Here is a 23,046-nt window from a genome sequence, read left to right as displayed (position 1 = left end):
AACGCACGAGGAATCCGGGGAATCCGGATTCACAAACACATTATTATTATTATTATTATTGCTGGCTGTCGGGCATCGGCCTCCCGCCCACATGGGTCAGCTCTGGTGCCCGAGATGTGGCACTGGGGATTCTTATTTTGGTGCTCTCTCTCTCTCTCTCTCTCTCTCTCTCTCTCTCTCTCTCTCTCTCTCTCTCTCTCTCTCTCTCTCTCTCTCTCTCTCAGGGTGGTGGGAGGGCGGCCAAGAGAGAGAGAGAGAGGGAGGCGGTCTTCAACTTCCCTCTTGCCGACATAACTGGGTTACCTTGAGTCACTCTCAAGAAGCTGCTTCAAGTGATTTGATTGTGAGGCCTTGTGAGTTGATGTGAGACATTGTGAGGGAGTTACGATAGTTATCATGAGTTCCTCTTCGTGAGTTCGGGTGAGGAGCCTGACATTCACGAGAAAGATTCAGTCGGGCATTATGAGCCTCTGTGAGCTTGTGAGTCTACGAATCTCCTGAAGTTTGTGAGCTCAATCATTGTGTCTATGAGTCCGTGAATCACCTCAGAGTTTGTGAGCCCCCGTCAGTTCGCGAATCTCTTGTGAGTCAATGAGCCTTCGTGAATATACGAGTCTTTGTGAATCTAATGATTCTCAGCCTAAATGATTCTGTCCCTTCTCATCTACCCAAGTGGAATGGAGCCCAGGCTTTGTAAACATGGGGTAGAGGGGAGCGCGAGGAAGGCTCTAGAAGTAGCGCACATACGATTGGAAGATTCCACACACACACAGACACACACACTAGGTCGGCCTTATCAGCTGCATGGAGATTACAGGTCATATTGCAATACGCGAATGGTTAACGAGGAGATTAGCTGGGGTGGCAGACCAGCGAGAACGAGCACCAAATGGATAGTAGGAGGCCAGCCGGACGAAAAGCGATGCTCGTACAAAAGGTTGATGTTTCCCTGATGTGTTATTGTTGTGGCGGTACGGTGCGGCAGGGTCAAAGGCTTTCCTCTATATTTATTGATGGAGGTGAAGAGTGAATGACGAATGTGATGGTCTCGCCTTGACTGCCCTCTAGGTTCCCAGCCCCCGACCATCACTCCTCCTTCTATATTTCCTCCATCTGTCTTTCCTTCTATTTTTTCTTTCACCTTCATCCTTTACCTCCTCCTCATCCTCCTCCTCCTCCTCCTCTTTACTGTCCTCACTGTTGGCTTAACATCAAAATTGCAAGTAGCCTCACTTAGATCAATACTCTCTCTCTCTCTCTCTCTCTCTCTCTCTCTCTCTCTCTCTCTCTCTCTCTCTCTCTCTCTCTCTCTCTCTCTCTCTCTCTCTCTCTCCTTTCTTGTCCTTTCTTGCCATATTCTGTCTCACTTTCTCGTGTTCTTTTTTTTTTTCCACCGCATCATTTTCTTCTTCCCTGGTTTGACTCGGGTATTGTCTGTCGTCCATTGCAAGTTTTCTTTTTATTATTTTCATCAATTTGTCTCGTCATTGTTATCAGACAATCCTACCCATTCCATCACAATATTCGAGGCATCTTTGAAAGACATTCCAGTGACATTCTCTTGTGTTGCTTTCGTTGGTGGGAACGCATGCAAACAGTTTTCTACGTGCCATAAAACAGACAAAGAATCTCAAACACGTTCACTACGTTATTAACCATCTTGTGGTTCGTAAATTTAGTGTCAGTTGACTTATATGATGATGTTTGATTATTGTTATGAATGACGTAGGTTGCAGTAATATAATTAAGTCAGAAATGGTCCGTAATGGATGTGCATGTGTGTCATCGTACTAATAAGAAATATAAGAGAGCAACAGAGAACTTGGTTATATGGAGGCTGTGTGTGTGTCAAACAGAAAGGAACAGAAACATAGACATTATCAGTTAAGGTCTACAGATGAGCTCAGTGACTCAGAGATAAGAATACTGTAGACTCTCTCGATGTGGACACGCAAATGATGTTTGTGGTCAACTTGAGGCGAAGGATTTGTCAGGTGTATTCCCTTAAACCGTTGTGCTTTGAACTGCCGTTAACTCGTGTGTCATTCCATATGTTAACGATCCTGTTCAAGAATAAGTACTAAGCCTCATTCAAAGTAAAAAAAAAAAAAACGCTTGCCTACCTCCTCCCAAAGTTTCACGTCCATTGCCCAGAGTGAAATGCATCAGCTGTAGCTTTTGCCCAGAGTGAAATGCAACAGATGTAGCTTTTACCCTGAGTGAAATGCAACAGCTGTAGCTTTTACCTTGAGTGAAATGCAACAGCTGTAGCTTTTACCCTGAGTGAAATGCAACAGCTGTAGCTTTTGCCCATAGAGTGAAAATGCAACAGATGTAGCTTTTACCCTGAGTGAAATGCAACAGCTGTAGGTTTCCGTAGCTTGGCAGATGAAGACCCCTCACAGCTTATGATGATACTGAATGCCTGTGTCACATCGCCGCTTCCCCTTCAAGTCCCTGAATTACGTATGAGTCGTCCAGCTTGGCTCCGTAGGACGTGTTCCTCGGCCCCGGGAATCATCGTGGTGGTAGCAGCAGCTCAACACACACACACACACACACACACACACACTATCCTGTTCTGTCCACGTGTTGTTGTCACGCAGGATGACCAACACTGGACGCAGTGTTCGAGGTACGCACGCGCTAGTGAGTTGTGATGGTAAAGACTGTCTATCCATCTATCTATCTGTCTGTCTGTGCGTCTGCCTATCTATCTATCTATCTATCTATCTATCTATCTATCTATATATCTATATATATATATATATATATATATATATATATATATATATATATATATATATATATATATATATATATCCTCCCCTATCGGGTACCCTGCTGGTTGGTACGGTGAAGTCAGCCTGTGACCTCGAGCGGCTACTGCTGGCACCAGGGGGTCGGTCAGGTGGAGGAGGAGGTGGGTGGTGCCGCTCCCTCCTCTCTCCCTTGAGTGGATTGTGGTGTTCCTCGTGAGTCAAGATCCCGCGGTCAGGCCCGGCGACCTCACCAGGTCACGCGAGGGTTGACCCGGTGAGGTTAGTTGGGTAGAGAGAGAGAGTTCTCTCTCTCTCTCTCTCTCTCTCTCTCTCTCTCTCTCTCTCTCTCTCTCTCTCTCTCTCTCTCTCTCTCTCTCACACAAGTGAATTGGGTCCCACCGTCGTGCCTCAAGGGGTCGTACCGTCGTGCCTCAAGTGGTCGTACCGTCGTGCTCAAGGGGTCGTACCGTCGTGCTCAAGGGGTCGTACCGTCGTGCTGAAGGACTTTACGTCTACATTGGCAGCGATGGTCATCATGGGGTTTAACTGACGAATGCCCTAGTGGTACCCTACCTTTCCCCCCTCCCATCTTAATCACCACCTCCATCCCACCCACCCCATTAATCACCACCTCCATCCCACCCACCCCATTAATCCTCCCGCCCACCCCACCCATATGGACCGACCCCTTGCCAAACCTGTAGCTATCTTTAGCAGCCTAGTATCATACCCATTTACCGCCTTCCGACACATCTCCAACCCCCAACTCTCCCAACCTCCTCGCCAGATCAACGCCCCCCCCTCCCGATCGCCCCTGCTCCCCCCATTAATGGCGGAGGGATACAAGCGAATCACCCCACGTACATAGGACATACGGAAACTTTATATGAAGGGGGAGAAATCAAGAGAGGTGCACACGGACGAAAACATGTTCACACACACACACACACACACACACACACACACACACACACACACACACACACACACACACACACCTTACCTGTGATGTAAATATGCGAGAGTTGGCCCGCTTGTGGGGGGGGCGGTGTTGGAGGGTGGGTGGTGGTTCAACCCTCCCCCACTTTACCCCCCCTTTACCCCCCCTCCTCCCTCATGTCGTCGAAGGAGAAGACCTTCCCCCCCCCCCACCACCACCCCAACACACACACACACACACCCCCCCTTACCGACCCATCTTCAGTCTTGTATGGTTGGGGGTGTGCGAGCGGTGGCAGTGTGGTCGCTGTGTGCGTGTGTCTGGATTGCTTACTCTCCGCGCGCGCCCCCTCTCTCTCTCTCTCTCTCTTCTCCTCCTCCCCCAACACACCACCACAACCATCACCCCCTTTTACACACACACACTCTTCCTCTCTCTCCCCCATTATGGATCATGGGTGTTGACTAACTCCATGAGGAATTCTCCAACAACATCGTTCGTAAACGCTACAACAACAGCAACAACAACAAGGAGCCACAAGTGTTGTGGGACGGTCCTGGTCATCATATATAGAAGGATCGTGTTAACACCACGATGACTACACAGGCGACAGGTAAGGTCATCATGCATCAGGGTCCTTCATTCATCAGGTTCCTTCACTCTACGTACGTTAATTCATCAGGGTCCTTCACTGTACGTACGTTGATTCATCAGGGTCCTTCACTATGCGTACGTTGATTCATCAGAATTCTTCACTGTACGTACGTTCTGCGTACGTTAATTCATCAGGGTCCTTCACTGTACGTACGTTGATTCATCAGGGTCCTTCACTGTACGTACGTTCTGCGTACGTTAATTCATCAGGGTCCTTCACTGTACGTACGTTCATTCATCAGTGTCCTTCACTGTACGTACGTTCATTCATCAGAGTTCCTTCACTATACGTACGTTGATTCATCAGGGTCCTTCACTATACGTACGTTGATTCATCAGGGTCCTTCACTGTACGTACGTTCTGCGTACGTTAATTCATCAGGGTCCTTCACTGTACGTACGTTGATTCATCAGTGTCCTTCACTATACGTACGTTAATTCATCATTTTTTTCTCCTTCAAGCTTCGTTACCGTACGAAAAGGACAAAAAACTTCCTTGTTCATTTCTGTAATTTTTCTTAAAAAAAAAAGAATTTTTGTAACCACACAAATTGGGTTGATGATGCTGCTTCGTTCATTGGTATTCCCGGGTCGTAAGTAAGGCTTTAGTTAATTACGACAGCCTGGAGTTCATTAATTATTCCTTGAGTTTTTTCTTTATTTTCTTTTTTAAGTTTTTCGGTAAGATTTTCTGTTGGGTATCACATGGTCGAGATTTTGAAAGAGAGGAAGAGGAAGAAGATGGTCTGCCCTGGCTAGACCTCGATAGCAGGTAGTGGGAGGAAGATAACAGTTCTAGTGGGAGGAAGATAACAGTTCTAGTGGGAGGAAGATAACAGTTCTAGTGGAAGATAACAGTTCTAGTGGGAGGAAGATAACAGTTCTAGTGGGAGGAAGATAACAGTTCTAGTGGGAGGAAGATTTACAGTTCTAGAGGTAGGAAGATAACAGTTCTAGAGGTAAGGAAGATTTACAGTTCTAGTGGTAGGAAGATAACAGTTCTAGAGGTAGGAAGATGATCATGTACCTAGCCAGGGTAAGACAGACATCTCACAGTAACCTGCTCGCGTCGTCCTCACACAGCCCGGCCACCGCTCGTGCTGGTGGCCGGGCTGAGTCAAATGTCTGATGATCAGGGGGGCTGGCTGCCCAGCTCGGGGGCCTCTGTTTGGAAGACTTCGTTATCATTTTCATGCGTTTTTTTTCCTTCAATTATTACAACCCAGGTAACTGAACCCGCGCCCACAGAGGCGTGGGCATAGGAGGAGGAGGTGGCGTGTAGGGATGTAAGACATTTTGTGGAAATGCTGAAATGTTTGGTTGAGTACCGAGATGGGTTTTGGGAGGGCACTTACTCACAGAATGACTTAATTACTAACGAGTCATCACGACGAAAGTCTGCCAGATCCAGGCCTAGCGCGTAGTGCGCACCGCTGGAGACAGTATAGAGTTATGAAGGACGAGTGATGTGAGTTATGTGTTTTGTTGTGTGTGTGTGTGTGTGTGTGTGTGTGTGTGTGTGTGTGTGTGAGGGATGGAGAGAGTGTATGTATGTGGACTGGAAGCCAAGAGCCCACGTGTGCGGGTGGAAAGATATAGCAGCTCCCCTGAGCACAAGAAGGGAGTGACACTCGACAGCCACAGAAGGTGCTGGCTCACTATGCAGGGCGTCGCTTAACCCCCTCTCCCCCAGGCGGGGTAGTACCGGTGTAATGTATACACCTGCCTCCCTGGTCGACTGGTAGCCTACCACCTGGTACCTACCAGGGGAGAGAGAGAAAGAGAGAGAGAGAGAGAGAGAGAGAGAGAGAGAGAGAGAGAGAGAGAGAGAGAGAGAGAGAGAGGCCTGCATCGACGTAGTTATCTTCTGTTTAATATTGGGTATAATATATGATCTTTTTTTTTTCCAACATTGTTCGATACTGTACCCGAATTCATTCAGGTCTGCATTACAGCGAGGCTAGATGAGTTTACCCTGTACCCCTTCCCCTTCCCCAAAGTTTACCTTCGAAGGTTTTCTCAAGTTTAAGAGTTAACAAAGTAGTTTACAAGGAGCGTTCAAGAACTGGGCTCCCGGGAGAGTGGCTGATTTCTTCAAAGACTTGGCATAAGTCGAGTTAGGGTAAGGGAGTGTGCTGTAAGGGCTGTTTACCTGTAGAGTAAGTCATTGTTTAATAATAGAGGGTTTGGTATGTGAATTACATAGAGAGAGAGAGAGAGAGAGAGAGAGAGAGAGAGAGAGAGAGAGAGAGAGAGAGAGAGAGAGAGAGAGAGGTTACTTGCCTTCACACACAAAAATACAGAAGGACGCAACAAGAATGACTAAAGATAGCGACCGTGGGTACAGACAAGTTACCCACCTGTACAGATGGGTACAGACAGGTATACAAGTGGGTACAGAGGCGTCCAGGTCCGGTATACATAAACGCATACGGGTGCAGACTGGTGCATAGAATGACCCAGAAAAGCTTAGACATAGGGACATAAGCACAAAGACACATAATAAAGACAGGCTGGCAGACAGACATAGACATGGATCACACACACACACACACACACACACACACACACACACACACACACGTCTAGATGGCATCTCTCAGACGTTTGGCACCGGGCTCGAGTGCCGCTTGGCACCAGCCCCCCCCTTCCCCCTTCCCCCTTCCCCCCTCCCCCTTTTAGGAGGAGAAGCAGGAAGAAGAGGAGGAACGAGGTGAGGTGATGAGAAAAGAAGGAAGAGCAAAATGGGATAGAACGATGGAAAAGGAATGAAGGAAAGGAATCAAGAAGGCAGAGTAAGACGGGGAAGGAGAGAGAGAGAGAGAGAGAGAGAGAGAGAGAGAGAGAGAGAGAGAGAGAGAGAGAGAGAGAGAGAATAAAGCATCGTGAAGGATGAAACTGAGAAAGCGAAGGGAAACTTCGGGATTGTGAAAGGAAAGGAGAAAGAAGAAAACGAACTTGCCGAAGATGAAAGGAGGTGGGAAGCCGGGGAAGCCAGTAAACGAGAGGGAAAGAAGAGGAGGAAAGACAATAACAGAAGACATAATAGTGATGATAGTGTGAAGGAGAGAATGGTGACGAGACGCCAGAGATAGTGATGATAGTGTGAGGGAGAGAATGGTGTAGTGATGATAGTGTGAGGGAGAGAATGGTGTAGTGATGATAGTGTGAGGGAGAGAATGGTGTAGTGATGATAGTGTGAGGGAGAGAATGGTGTAGTGATGATAGTGTGAGGGAGAGAATGGTATAGTGATGAAGTGAGAATAATCATTATGATGATGATGATTGATTGAGTAATGACGATCGCTAGCTAAGATGCTGGTCATTATAATCACGACTTACGATCATTGTAAAGACATGAGCGATGATCACGTAGTGATGATGATGATCATTATTGCTAAAATAATGACGTTGAGGATGCTATTTTCCCTAAATGACTGAGATGGTGATTAAGACGGGGTGATTGTGGTAGGGTTCAAGACAGTTTCCAGTGCCTTTTGAGAGTAATTATGTCCGTGGGTAAAGAAATGGGCACCTGGGTAACCGGGTGCCGGATAACGGGATATTTCGGTTAACCGGAGCATTTACGGATGTTGAGAGGCGCGAGGTCCGGTCGCCTCTGTGGCAGGTGAAACGTGTGTGTGTGTGTGTGTGTGTGTGTGTTTTATCCAACACCTCTGTCCCGTCAATTCAGATCTAACAGCGATGAAAGATGATGTCTACTCGGCAATGCTCTCTCTCTCTCTCTCTCTCTCTCTCTCTCTCTCTCTCTCTCTCTCTCTCTCTCTCTCTCTCTCTCTCGCCGTTCTGAACCAGACGTACCCTGATTGGGACGCGTGTGAGAGTACGTGTGATAGTACGTGTGGTAGTGCGTGTGTGTTTGTGTGGACCATCGCGTCCCTCCCCCCTCCGTACCTCCACTCCCCTCCGTGCCTCCACTCTCCCCCCCCCCCACCCCTGGCACTCACTTGGCCCTCTCCCAAGGTGGGAGAGTCGTGGTGGTGTTGGGGTGGGGGGTGGGGGAGAGAGGGAGTTAGAGAAAGTTCTACTGTTTTCCACAAGCCAACAACACACCCAGGGAGTGGATCCATTAAAAAAAAAAAAGAAAAAAGAACGCTTCACGTCTCCCAAGAAGCGCTTAGATATTGGGAGTAGAGATCCTGGGTGAGAGAGGTGAGTGCGCTCTCTCACACTCTCTAGCTCTTCCTTTCTCTCTCTCTTCTCTCTCTCTCTCACTCAATCTCTCTCATCTCTCTATGTTCCACTCTGTTCTCTTCAGTCATTTGTGTTCCGCGTTCAGTTCATCAGTGGGGAGGGGCTCAGAAACGTGAGTGCGCATAGAACAGTGAACGCAGAGTGTTTTGGTGTAGTAAAGTGAGCGCAAAGTGTTCAGGTATAGTAAAGTGAAACGCCAAAGTGTTAAGGCCATAGGGAAAGTGAACGCAAAAGTGTTTTAAAGTCACAAAGTGAGCGCAAAGCGTTAGGACCATAGAGCGAACGCAAAGTGTATTAAGGTCATAAAGTGAACACAAAGTGTTATTCATAAGAGTGAACGCACAGTGTTTTAAGGTCATAAAAAGAACTCAAAGTGTTAAGGTCACAGAGCGAACGCAAAGTGTTAAGGTCCTAGAATGAACGCAAAGTGTTAAAGGTTCATAGAGCGAACGCAAAGTGTCAGGATATCTAAAGAAAACAAATGCAAGAAGTGAAGGTAAAATATTATTGTAAGGTATAGAAAAATGAACTCAAAGTGTTTAGTCGCGTACGTAATTCTTAACTTTGGTTCTCACGCGTTCTAGAGCGCTCTGTCATCTCTAGTGCGTTCACAACAATGTTTCTAGTGGAAGAAAAAAGAAATATTCAGTTATTATTGGACATTTTTGCTATTTAGAACTCGCAGTTCGTTCACTCGTGACGAATTTCTTTTTTTAGCGTTCAGGTGTGATGTCATAACCACTCGGTTCTGGAAAGAAAACGGAAAGTGGTCCCCTCTCTCTCTCTTTCGATCTCTCTCTCCCCCTTCCTCTATCTCTGCTTGAAGGGTGAAAATCTCCATAACATCCTTGGATTATCAGACTTAAGCATCTCGGACGAATACTCCGTTGTTCCCATAGGAAGAAAGACCACTCGTTCTTCAGTTCATGCTGAGCAGCTGAAGAACAATTTGTTCTTCAAGGTAAGCGGGATATCCCATATATATATATATATATATATATATATATATATATATATATATATATATATATATATATATATATATATAAGAGACGTCCTAGCTACGTCTCTTCGTTGTATATCAACTGTTATGTTTCTCTCTTGTGTCTCCCCTGATGATGATGATGTGATCATGACACGAAAGTGCACTTGGGAACTTATCGTGTTTCATTTTCCCCGTGGACTCATAGGAATATATATATATATATATATATATATATATATATATATATATATATATATATATATATATAGATAGATAGATAGATAGATAGATAGATAGATGGGCCTTCTTGATGTAACGGTTAGCGTTGCTGACCATGAGTAAGCACGAACCCGCTCGTGGCCGGGCCTGCATGGAGGGTTCGAATCCTGGGCGCGTCAGTCGGCCCACAGTCATTCTCAGCGTATGCTCCTCCTTTTGGGGCTGGTTGATTAATGGGTATTTGACTTAACGCTAGTGTGTGTGTGTGTGTGTGTGTGTGTGTGTGTGTGTGTGTATATGCCTACATACATAGCAGTAAACATATGATGCGCCCCCCCCGTACAGTACATATAGATGATTACATGCATACGTACATACATACATACACGTGTACATACATGTGTACTGCTCCATACGTACATGCAAACATGTATACTACATACATGTGTACTGCTCTGTCAGTCTTTCTCGAAGGAGCTACTGTGTAAGGCAGAAGGTATAACACTTTCTTCACCCTAGTTGCACTTTACCCGCGTGGCCTGAGTGAGGGGAACGGGAGGGAGGTGAGGGACGAGCGAGCATTGGAGGGGAGATGCGCACTGCTGGACCTGCAGCCGTGTGTGTGTGTGTGTGTGGTAAGTTTTGAAAAGAGTTGGGAAGTGCGCGCTCCAGCAGGGAAGCGAAGGAACAATGTTAGCGAACACTTTAGCTGGGCTATTTACCTTCCCTCCCCTTCTTCCTCCTCCTCCTCCTCCCCTCCCATCTCCTGCCCTTGCCCATGGAGATATTGCTCGCCCACATCTCTCACCGTTTTGGCCTAAACTTTGACATGGATGCACCAACGTAAGGGGAAGACGACTTGCCCGCGCGCGAATATGTTACGTTTTCCCACATACGCGTGTTCAGGCGGCTCCTCTCTCTCTCTCTCTCTCTCTCTCTCTCTCTCTCTCTCTCTCTCTCTCTCTCTCTCTCTCTCTCTCTCTCCTCCCGCGCGTGCAGTGTTAAGTCAATGAATAAGGTCAATTGCTTTCATAAGTGGTAATTTTTGATTTCTGCTCTGTCCAGGCCAGCGATCGCTTCATGTGTGTGCCAGTTATCTGTTGTGATATCACATACATAAATTGGCATTTTTTTTTTCAGTTTCCTCGTCTTAATACATCTCTGTATTAAAGTATAAACTTCGGGTTACAAGTTCACAAAATACACAAAATCGAAAAATTTTGGATTTTATCATAGAAATGTTCGTCGGTTTAGTGACCAGATGTCTTGAAATCAGTAAATATATATATATATATATATATATATATATATATATATATATATATATATATATATATATATATATATATATATATATACTGCTTTCAGTATTGACATTAATTTTCAGAGCTATTTCCTACGTAAACTCGTTACCTAAAGCCGGACGTGGGGTTAGATGTGGACATGTACAGTGGGATGTCCCAAAGCGGGAGGACGGGACAGGAAGGTGGGGAGGGAGCCTCGTTGTCACAACACCCACGCCCTCCCGCCCGCCGTACCTCAGTGTGAGTCCGTCCTGTGACGAAGACCTCACACCTATCACAGGCAAACATGAATGCACGTTAGGCCCCTCGCTACGCGCCACACACAAGTAGGTATATGACACATCGCTTGGGCGAATTTCTCCCCTCTTGTGTACCCAACGCTGAGGGTGAACGTTTAGAAGGCGTGGATGAATGAATAGATAAGCGAATCAATAAGTAAATGCATAGATAAAAAAAAAAAAAAGATATTAAAGTCGGGAGGAAGCAGATAGGTTTAGATTTTCTTTTGTTTCCTGCGTCACCATCAGGAGAGGTCTTGTACCCTCTATGTTGGATTCACTACCATCCCCCTCAAGCGGCCTTGTGTCGCCTTGACGGCCAATCAGAGAGCACCTTACAAGATACATATTACTCCTTCTCCCCCACCCCGGTCCTCGGCCAATCAGAAAGCTTGTAGCAAGTAAGGAACACCCGTCTCCCCCCACACACACACACACATGATACGCAGTGTGGACAATCCCGTTGGGTAGGTTAGGTTGAGGTTTGATTGCCACCGCTGGTAGAATTGGCAGCCTCTGGTGTGCGCAGTTACGGAAATAATAGCTTCGAAGAAGAACCACATCGATAGTGTCTTGGGAAGGGAGAGAGAAATGAGGACTTTATATATATATATATATATATATATATATATATATATATATATATATATATATATATATATATATATATATATATAGATAGATAGATAGATAGATAGATAGATATGGGATGATTACGAGTGAATAGAGCAGGAAAATGAAACAATGGAAAGGGAGGAAGGGAAGGGTGGTGGGGTGGGGGGATGAATTTGTAGAGTTAGCTTCATGAGGGAGGAGGAGGAGGAGGGAGGTTGGATAGGTTGGACCGTCTTGAGGGGGTCTGGCCAGACTGACGGAACTAGGGTTATTTAGAGAACGGCCCGCCACTGTTGGGCAGGGTTCTGGTTCGAGAACCGGGGTGGGGGGGGGGGGGGGATGGGCTGCTGGGAGGAAGGCGAGGATGGAAATGGGTCTCTTGTGTGGTGGAAGTATTCTGTCAGGGAAGGGGTGGCACGTGAAAGCGACGTGGGAAGGGGCATGGATTGGGGAAGTACATGAGAAGAGACAGAGAACAGACGGGCTGATGGTCGATGAAGGGGAGATGTATCTGCTGGAGTGATAGGATCCCAAGTTGCTGATGTATATAGAGAGATAAAGCGCAGAGTGAAGCAGAAAGTTCCACACGGTCCTCACCCTCCACAATAGATGGAGACAGGATGGAAAAAAAAAAAAGAAGGAAGACTCCTGTCTCCTGGGGTCACCGTATTTACTACCTGACGGGACTCGAGTTATCTGACCTCCTCCATGCCTAGGTTGACTCCATTGAGCATGACGGGTTTGATGACGTGGGTATGACGATTGACCTTTTGACCTGACGCTTAAGGAGTCAGCAGGTCTGAGGTCAGGCCTTTACCCACCACAATAGATGGAGACAGGTTAGTCAAGCAGAAAGTTCCACCCTCCTTCTTAGAGAGATAAACAAATGACACTGGAGTATGAGACTGGTTGGAAAGACATGGCACCCTCCTGTTGTGTTGCATTTGGTCGGCTACAGGCGGGAATCATCAGTTGCCTCGTGACGTCACGCAACATGCTGTTCTTTTAGCCTTATTGTCACACGTCTTGACGTTCCGCAGAAAACCGTTCTTTTAAGCTTATAGTTTATCTCATGAAATCACTTAACAAGCCGTTCTTTTACCCTCAAATTTTGCCTCGTGACGTCACACAACAAACCATTCGTTTACATTACTCTTAGCTAGTGGCGGCAAACAGCATTTAGGTTATCTTGGACATGCACGAATCAAAGCGAATCTAGAACGAAGCTAAGTGAATCTAGAACAGTAGTATAAATTCCTGATTGTATCAACTTTACAAAGAATTAACGTTACTTTTACATCTTCACTACTCCCTTATCTTAACTATATCCTGTCTTTATTATGAACTCTCTCTTTCTGACACACACACACACACACACACATATATATATATATATATATATATATATATATATATATATATATATTTATTTTTTCTTTATATATGTATGTATATATATTTTCCTATGAGTCCACGGGAATATGAAACACAAGTTCCCAAGTTCCCAAGTGCACTTTCATGTAACAATTACATCATCAGGGGAGACACAAGAGAGAAATATAACAGTCAGTTGATGTACAACGAAGAGACATAGCTAGGACGCCATTTGGTAAACATGCGATTGTCATGCGCAAAGTTGTGATCCTTTCCAATATATATATTGATGCAATAATAATCACCTGAACTGACGGATTATAATTACAAGATGACCGACCAACTGTAATTACGAAAGCTAAGAACATTTGTATAAGAAACCCCGTGATCATTCATGGTTCATTAATGTCTCTAGAAAACTTATTATTAACAAAATCACATGAATAACCTTTATACACCAATTTTGACGTCAGTTATACACATACCATTCACATCATAACCTCCATTCATTTCATAAAAATGAAGTCCATATCAAAAACTACTGAACTAAAAAAAAATGACGATCAACGAACGGATTCAGAATGATGCCTCTGATGTGGCACGGTGGGTTGCTAGGACGCTACTTGGTGAACATGCGATTGTCCAAGACATGTTATCCCTCCTCAGTGAGTGGGGCTAATGGAGGGGTGATAACATGTCGTAGTGGTCCCTAGCCCTCACTTCTGAATTCAGTGATCGTTCTCGTCAGGATAAAGCATCTTGTGAAAGAGCGACCCAGACGACAGCCATGGCATGTCCTACAACAATTCATAATCGGAGGTGCTCTTGAACTCCTCTGCCGTTTCTAAGAATCGTACGGTTGCTGCTGGTGCTGCTGATGATGAGGAGGAGGTGGAGCATGATGATGAGGAGTAGGTGTAGGATGATGATGAGGAGGAGGTGAAGGATGATGATGAGGAGGAGGTGGAGGATGATGAGGAGGAGGAGGTGGAGGAGGAAGAATTATCATCATCTGGGGAGCTCAGGCTCATCACTTCGACATCATCTGGAGGGTTCACGCTCATCACTTCCACATCGCGAGGTGCGGAGGAGGTGCCCTTGAGGAGAGCCTCGACCTCATTCTTCTGGAGGGAAAACAGCGACTGCAACTCAGAGGTGCTGAAGAGATCGTCCACTACGGAAGTCACTTGGGGATGCGGGTCGGGAGAGGTATCAACCAGAAGGTACATGGGGAATTTTCTTGCCTCCTTTTCCATTTCAGGTTGAGGGAAGATGTACATTGGAGGTGGTTGTTGAGGAAGGACTGCACCAGTGCAATATTGCTTGCGGACATTGGGTCTTCTCAGAACCCAGTTTTTGAACCTTTTCCACCCAGACCTGATTCTCCCACAGAGAGTTTTACGAAGGGGCAAATGGATATGCCATTTCTCGTATGGAGGTTGGTGCAGATGCCAGTTTGGGTCCTTTGCAGAGATAGTGCGTTGCTTAGGTACTGGTTCCATGAGTGTGTTTTATTTGTTTGTACTGATGTTTCTCCGGTATTCCGATAGATATCTTAGATGGGGGCGAAAAAATGAAGGAAAGGTGGAATTTGATGTTTGAGATAGTGGAGACAAGTAGAGACGATATGAGGATTCTTAACCGTTTTGATGATAGTAATGTAATAGTTGAAAAATCCTTTGACGATAGGCGATGAAAAATTATGAGAATATGATTAAAACAAATAAAAGGATACAACATCAAGGATACATAGTTTGAGTAAATGACGGTAATTTAGTGGCGTTGAAATATACCGGGGTAAATTGTGATGAGATAATAGTTGTATTTAGGTTAAAACATATGAAAGAAATCATATTAAGGATGCAAAGTTTCCTGATTCATGATGTTAATACGAACTTAGATTTTAATTGTGATGGTGATATGAGAATGGTTGAAATGTACCGTGAAAGTATTCGACAAAGACAATTAGAATTTGATTAAAACATAGATTCATACATAGCACTAAAACTGTAGTGAGAATACAATGGAAAATGACTAAAGATGTAGTGAAGATGGCACTATCATCTACCATGATCTTCACGGTAAACACATTATCAGTGTTTGTCTCCACATCATCACTTACCATTATTTTCACTATGGAGACACAGTTGGTATGTCTCCTTTCGCATTATCACTCACCATCACTTTCACTGTGCAGACATCATTACTACTCTCTCCCTACTGGTTAGTAGTGAAGATGTAAAACTATCGATTCCTAGAGCGACTGCGCGTCATGATGTGTAGTGAAGATGACCGACCTATCCTTCATCTAGTATCGATGAAGAATATGTTTAAGGAGAGAACGTTATTTCGGAGAGGAAAAATGGGTATGTTTGAAGGAATAGTTATTCCAAGAATATTATATGGTTCCAAGGCACGGATTATAAATGGGGTTGTATGGAGGAGGGTGGATTTGTTGGAAATGAAATGGTGTGAAGTGGTTTGATCATGTAATGAAAGGGTAAGAGAGATGTGTGGAAATTTAAAGAGTGGTTGAGTATGTAATGAAAGGGTAAGAGAGATGTGTGGAAATTTAAAGAGTGTGGTTGAGAGAGCAGAAGAGGGTATGTTGAAATGGTTTGGACATATGGAGAGTAATAGGATCCCAAGTCGGTAATGTATATATGGAGATAAAACACATACTGAAACAGAAGGCTCCACATGGCCCTCAACCTCCACAATAGATGGAGACAGGATGGAGATGCAAAAGACTCCTCCCTCCTCTCACCACCACAATAGATGGAAGGTTCCACTCTTCCTGCCTACCACAATAGATGGAGACAGGATAGTCAAGCAGAGGGTTCCACCCTCCTTCTTAGAGTGATAAACAAATGACACTGGAATAAGACTGGTTGGAAATACATGGCATCCACCTGTTGTGTTGGTGTCGGTTGGATGTTGGCGGGAATTATCAGTTGCCTCGTGACGTCACGCAACATGCTGTTCTTTTAGCCTTATTGTCATCTCGTCGTTACGCAGTAAGCCGTTCTTTTAGGCTTGTAGTTTATCTCATGAAGTCACTTGACTAGCCGTTCTTTGTCCGTCAAAGCTTGCCTCGTGACGCCACGCAATAAGCCATATATATATATATATATATATATATATATATATATATATTTTTTTTTTTTTTTTTTTTACATTACTCTTACCTTGCGATGGTAAACAGCGAATCAAAGCGAATCGAGAAACGTACTACAAATTCCTGGTTGTACCAATGTTACAAAAAGCTAACGTTAGTTTTACATCTTCACTACACCCTCATCTTAACTATATCCTGTCTTTATTATGAACTCATCCTCATTTCCCATTTAATTTTTGCTCGGAAGGTCAAAGGTCATCTTCACTACACATGATAAACACACGCCCTGGGTAAAGATGGTTTTACATCTTCACTACACCCTCATCTAAACTATATCCTGTCTTTATTTTGAACTCATCCTCAATTCCCATTTTATTTTTGCTAGGAAGGTCAAAGGTCATCTTCACTACACATCATGATAAAGACGCGCCTGGGTAACGATGGTTTTACATCTTCACTACGCACTTATCTTCAATTTACGCTTCACTGTTGCTGGTCAGGTCAAAGGTTATCTTCACTAGTCACCATTATACACACGTTCCCTGGTAATCTGTAGTTTTCATCCTCACTACTCACCAGCAGGGAGAGAGAAGTGGTGTCTAGATAGTGAAAAAGATGTTGAATGATAATGCGTAGAGACATGCTGATGGCATCTCCATAGTGATAATAATGGTGAGTGATAGTGTGCTGGGAGAAATACTGACGGTGTCTCCATAGTGAAAATGATGATGAGTGATAGTGTGTAAGGAAACTTACTGATCATGTCTCCGTAGTGGTGATGGTGGATGATATTGTCATCTTCACTACAATTTCACTCACTTTCCATTGTACATTCACTATAGTTTCACTGTGTATCCTTAATATGATTTCCTTTCTCTGCTTTAATCAAAGTCTAATTATTTTCTATCGAATATTTTCGTTGTATATTTCAGGTACTCTCATATCACCATCACAATAAAAATCTGTAAAAAGCTACGTTCATATCACCATCATAAATTAGGCAACTATGAATCCTTGATATGATTGCCTTTATATGTTTAATCAAACATTGATTATTCTTTTATCGTAATTTGTCACGGTATATTTCAATGATGGTGCATGACGACGTTCTCTGCAGGGGCACAGGTGGAAGAGAGAGAGAGAGAGAGAGAGACAGAGAGAGAGAGAGAGAGAGAGAGAGAGAGAGAGAGAGAGAGAGATGGAGAGAGAGAGAGAGAGCCTTCCCCCTGACCTTCCCATGTGGGAAAGCCTCGTCGTAGGTAGGTAGGTAGGTATGTAGGATGGTTGGTTGGTAGATAGGTTGGTAGGTTAGTAGACAGGTGCTGTGTGCGGTGAGGGAGATATGTTGTTTTTCCCCGAGTCTCGTCTTTGGCCAGCCTTGCCTCCCCAACGCTGCCACAACTGCGCATCATCTCCTCATCCCTGGAGCGATCGTTCCCATGCTTGGCAGTGGTGCAAGTGGTCGACCAGACCACCTGGTAGAGGTGTTGATTCGACCTACGTCTTGGCAAGGGGTTGCACCGGTCGACCTCAGAAGCGCACGAGTTTTGACCTCACACTTGGCATTCGATGCACCAGTCGACCTCACACTTGGCAGAGTTGGACTTGGCCAAGAGTAACCACACACTCCACCTTCTCCAGATTAATTGAAGACTTTGTATTGAAAGGGATCAAGGTCCTTAGTACGTTTGATGACAACAATATTTTTTTGTACATGAATAACTTTAATAATAATTTGCTATTTGTGGTGTACTTTAATGGCAAATGTATTCACGGTTCATCAGAAGCGGTGCAGTCGATATGAGATTCAAATAAAGTGATACATAAATGAGTCGTGTCTGACTGTGTGTGTGTGTGTGTTTGCTTCAACGTACCATCCTTGAATGCCGCCTCTCTCTCTCTCTCTCTCTCTCTCTCTCTCTCTCTTCGTCCTGGATGACCACGTGACCCTGACCTCTCTCTCTCTCTCATCTTCACGCAAAGAAACTGACAGATATACACGGAACAAATTGAAAAAGACAGACAGACATACATACATACAGACAGACAGACAGACAGACAGGTAGGAGGAGGTGGGGAAGGAAAGGAAGGAAGGGAGGGAAGGAGGGTGATAGGGAGGGGCACAGAACACCAGCTGGAGTGCATGGGGGTGATGGACAGAGCGGAGGGAGTGAATGAGGATGGAAGTACAGCCATCTGCTGGAGTGAGGGCATAAGAGAGTCTCCCTCCCCACTGTTTTAGCTCCCCCCAACAACCCTATCCTAACCCCACCCCTCCCCACCCCGTTGTGATCGACAAACCTACACCAATCAACACACAATCAGACGAACAAGAATGAACACCTGGTGTTGGCTGTAGGCCGAGCGCCGTGCCTAAGACTCGAACCTGAGCGGACCCACGCTTGAATCCTGGTCAGCGACGCTTACCAGTAAACACACACACACACACACACACACACACACACACACACACACACACACACACACACCCATACTGACGGAGGTGAAGGTCAGGTCCGGTAACATTCCTTCCAATCATTTACGTCCTTGTTGTATAGGTATGATGCAACGGGCTCGCCACCTGCATGTAGAGGGAGGTGCCGTCTCCCTGTGACAGAAACTGCCGTAACAGCGCTACAGGAGCAGCACAAGCTGTTATCACACACACCAGCAGCAGCAGCAGCAGTAGCTGGAGCAACAATAGCGGAAGTAGCTGCAGGAATATTAGCAGGGAGAGCGATAGCCTGGGGAGACAGCAGGACAACTAGAGAGAGAGAGAGAGAGAGAGAGAGAGAGAGAGAGAGAGAGAGAGAGCAGGAGGGTTCTGCTGCTGCTGCTGGCACCTATTCTTAGCCTGCAGATGCCACGTGTGCTGTATAGTCCTGTCTTGCCTCGACTTCCCACTGCCTCTGTCCTGAAGGCGTTGTTAATTAACGCGGAAATGATATACCAGAACTATATATATATATATATATATATATATATATATATATATATATATATATATATATATATATATATATATTCCTATGAGTCCACGGAGAAAATGAAACACGAAAAGTTCCCAAGTGCACTTTCGTGTAATAATCACATCATCAGGGGAGACACAAGAGAGAAATATAACATTCAGTTGATATACATCGAAGAGACGAAGCTAGGACGCCATTGGTAAACATGTGATTTTCCAAAACATGCAACGAGCATTCATAAACTTATCATTTTATAAATCTTATCAACAATAAAGTTATCTAATTTGTATAGACCCGTCACTAATATTAAGATTATAATTCTTTGTGTATTTGATAATAGATTCAATGATATTTCTCTTGGTAATAGAGTTAGAGTTAATAACTGAGATGGCGTTACTCCAGTCAATACAATGATCATAGTTTTTAACGTGATTAAACAAGGCATTTGATTCTTGTCCCGTTCTTGTACTATATTTATGTTGCTTAAGTCTAACAGAAAGATCCTTACCAGTCTGACCAACATAAGATTTATCACAGTTTCCATAAGGGACTTTATAGATGCAACCAAGAGAATTTTCTGGTGAATTCCTGATTAAGATATTCTTTATAGTATTATTGTTGCTGAAGGCAACATTTACATTAAAGGATTTAAGCAGCATGGGAAGCAAAGTGAAATTATTATTAAAAGGGAGAACTAAAAGATTCTTGGTGTCAATGGGAGGTTTGGGCTCAACTCTATAAAATGAGTTCTTTGCTAACTTAAGGGATTTATCAATGAAAGATCTAGGGTACTTTAACTTAGATCCAATTGAATATATCTTCTCAAACTCATCACCAATAAACTCTGGACTGCAAATACGTAATGCCCTAAGGAACATAGATTGAAATGATGATAAGTTAACTCTGTCGTGTTGAGATGAGTAATAATGGATATATGAGCATACATTGGTGGGTTTTCTGTATATGCTAAACTTAAACTTGTTTCCTTGTCTATGGATCATGCAATCTAAAAATGGTAACATACCATTATTTTCATTTTCTACAGTAAATTTGATGGAAGGTACTAAATTGTTAAGTAAGAGGAGAAATATTTGTAAATTTTCATTTGTTGGCCATACACAAAGAACATCATCTACTTATCTAAATCAAATTGCATTACAAGGTAAGATATCCTTTAGTAATTTTGTTTCAAAAAATTCCATATAAAGATTATATATATATATATATATATATATATATATATATATATATATATATATATATATATATATATATATATATATACACACAAGATTTTAGTGTATAGTAGAGGCATTGTTAAAAATCCATAGGTATTCATAAAAATACCCAGCAAGTGAAAAGATTTGATTTCTTTAGATTTTCATCAGTGATCCCCTAAGGATGTTTCGTTTTCTTTGGTGACGCGTTATTATGTTGTTTGGCTCAAACATTTAAATCTGCGTAAATATCCATAAGAAATATTATCGATATGAGCTTCATGTATATGTAAATATGATGTGAATTTACAAAATATATGAAAATGTAATCAATTGCTGTTACTTTATCTTTTTTATATACTGTAAACAAAAATCAATAATGTATTGCAAATATCACTAGAGTATAATATTGCTGGAAACATATGGGAAGGCGACTAAAAGGGGAGGGAGAGGGGGCTGGAGATTCTCCCCTATCGTTTTATTTTTTTTTTTCAAATTAAAAGAAAAAAGAACAGAGAAGGGGTCCAGGTGAGGATATCATTCCCTCAAAGGCCCAGTCCTCTGTTCTTCACGCGGGAAATGGCGAATAGTATGAAAAAGAAAAATGAAAATGAAATAAGCATTTTTTAAACAAGACTACGATCGAAAAATAATGGCAACAGAAGATGTGTAACGAGTGCAGTTCCTCAGCACAGAAGAGATGGCCCACTACCAAGTCACTGTCGCATACCCTCCGGGACGGGTATCAACCAGACAGTGTACATGAGGAATGACGTGGCATCAATTCCCTTGAAGAATTGACCATGGCAGGTTGTCAATCACTTCAGAAACCAAGCTCAAAGTTCTTCATCACAGTTTTCGTCAAGTTCAACCATCATGTCAAATGCCGTTATGGTCTTTATCTTCGGCATGTCCTGAACCAATCCATAAACGGTGGTGCCTTTGGGCTTAACACCCTTCTCGAAGTCGAATGTGCTGACGAAACGTTTTCTTACCACCCATTTCTTGACCTTCTTCCATCCACATCTCATTCTTCTCAAGAGGGTCTCTTTACGTGGAGGCATGTGGATGTGCTGGTGGTGACACTGGATGGGGTCAAGGGGACAGACAATGCGATGAGGACGAACTGATTCCACGAATGCCATTTGTTGTTTTGTATTATTTGCTGGTGGTATTCACCGGAGTTCCCATATTGATCAATATCCCACATAGGAAAAATAAATGTACGGAAGTTGAAAATGGTTCAGTTCGTAGGAGACGGTATGTGAATTCTTAACTACTTCGATGATGGTAATATAAAAGTAGATGAGATATCCCTTGACAAAATGGTAATATAAGAGTAGATGAGATATCCCTTGACAAAATGGTAATATAAGAGTAGATGAGATATCCCTTGACAAAATGCAAGAAAAAATCATAATTAGAATATCTGATTAAAACAAGTAGATACAGTATCAAGGATACAAACTTCTGTGAATAGATTATGGTAATTTACTGTATGTAGTCGAAATATACAGTGACAAACCAATAAAATGATGGTTAGATTTGGATAAAAACGTACATAGAATATCTTATTAAGGATGCGAAGTTACCTAATCCATGATGTTGACATGAAAGATCTTCATAAATTATAATTGTGATAGTGATATGAGAATAGATGAAACGTGGCGTGAAAGTACTTGATAAATAATAAGTAGAATTTGATTAAATCTGAAATAGGAAATCGTATTAAGTGTGCAAATTTACCTAATTCACGGTGGTGATATGAACTTGGCTTTTTATAGATTTTTATTGTGTTGATGATATGATAGTTGAAATATACCTTGAAAATATTCGATGAAAAATAATTAGAATTTGATAAAGATAAAGGAAATCATATTAAGGATACATAGTACTTAGACTGTAGTGAAAATACAATGAAAAATGAAAGTGTAGTGAAGATGATACTATTATCCACCATCATCTTCGCTATGGACACTAATTAGGTATGTTTCCCTCCACATTATCGCTCACCATCATTTTCACCATCATTGCTCCTTCCACACTACCACTCACCATTATTATCACGATGGAGATGCCATCAGCATGTCTCCGTACGCATTATCACTCACCATCATTTTCACTTTTTAGACACCATCGCCACTCTCTCCCTTCTGGTGAGTAGTGAAGATGTAAAACTGTTACAGATTACCAGGGCGAGTGTGCGTCAGGATGTGTAGTGAAACAAGGAAGTATTCCCTGCGTGTCGTAGAAGGCAACTAAAAGGGGAGGGAGCAGGGGGGGGGGGCTGGAATTCCTCCCCTCTCATTTTTAATTTTTCCAAAAGTAGGAACAGTGAAGGGGGCTAAGTGAGGATATTCCATCAAAGGCTCATTCCTCTGTTCTTAACGCTAACG

The 23,046-nt window shown here is 43.4% G+C and overlaps 1 protein-coding gene across 43 annotated transcripts in view; it reads left to right on the top strand.

The window, feature by feature from the left end:
- LOC139767191 (muscle calcium channel subunit alpha-1-like) overlaps positions 1-23,046 on the top strand; it is a 1,449,841-nt gene that overhangs the window by 230,002 nt on the left and 1,196,793 nt on the right. The window contains exon 1 of one of the 43 annotated variants that reach the window (XM_071696293.1): positions 4,039-4,315. The exons of 40 other annotated variants lie outside the window; for them this stretch is intronic. In XM_071696293.1, coding sequence (XP_071552394.1) covers positions 4,297-4,315 — 19 coding nt within the window. In that variant the 5' untranslated portion in view covers positions 4,039-4,296. Of the gene's footprint in view, positions 1-4,038; positions 4,316-9,292; positions 9,533-23,046 lie in introns of those variants that run through there. 2 more of the 43 variants (XM_071696289.1, XM_071696299.1) reach the window with 2 other exon arrangements.

Source organism: Panulirus ornatus, chromosome 59 (assembly GCF_036320965.1).
Source record: "Panulirus ornatus isolate Po-2019 chromosome 59, ASM3632096v1, whole genome shotgun sequence".
Taxonomy (NCBI): Eukaryota; Metazoa; Arthropoda; class Malacostraca; order Decapoda; family Palinuridae; genus Panulirus; species Panulirus ornatus.
Note: the sequence above shows the minus strand (reverse complement) of the source record. Positions and strands in the feature narration are given on the sequence as shown.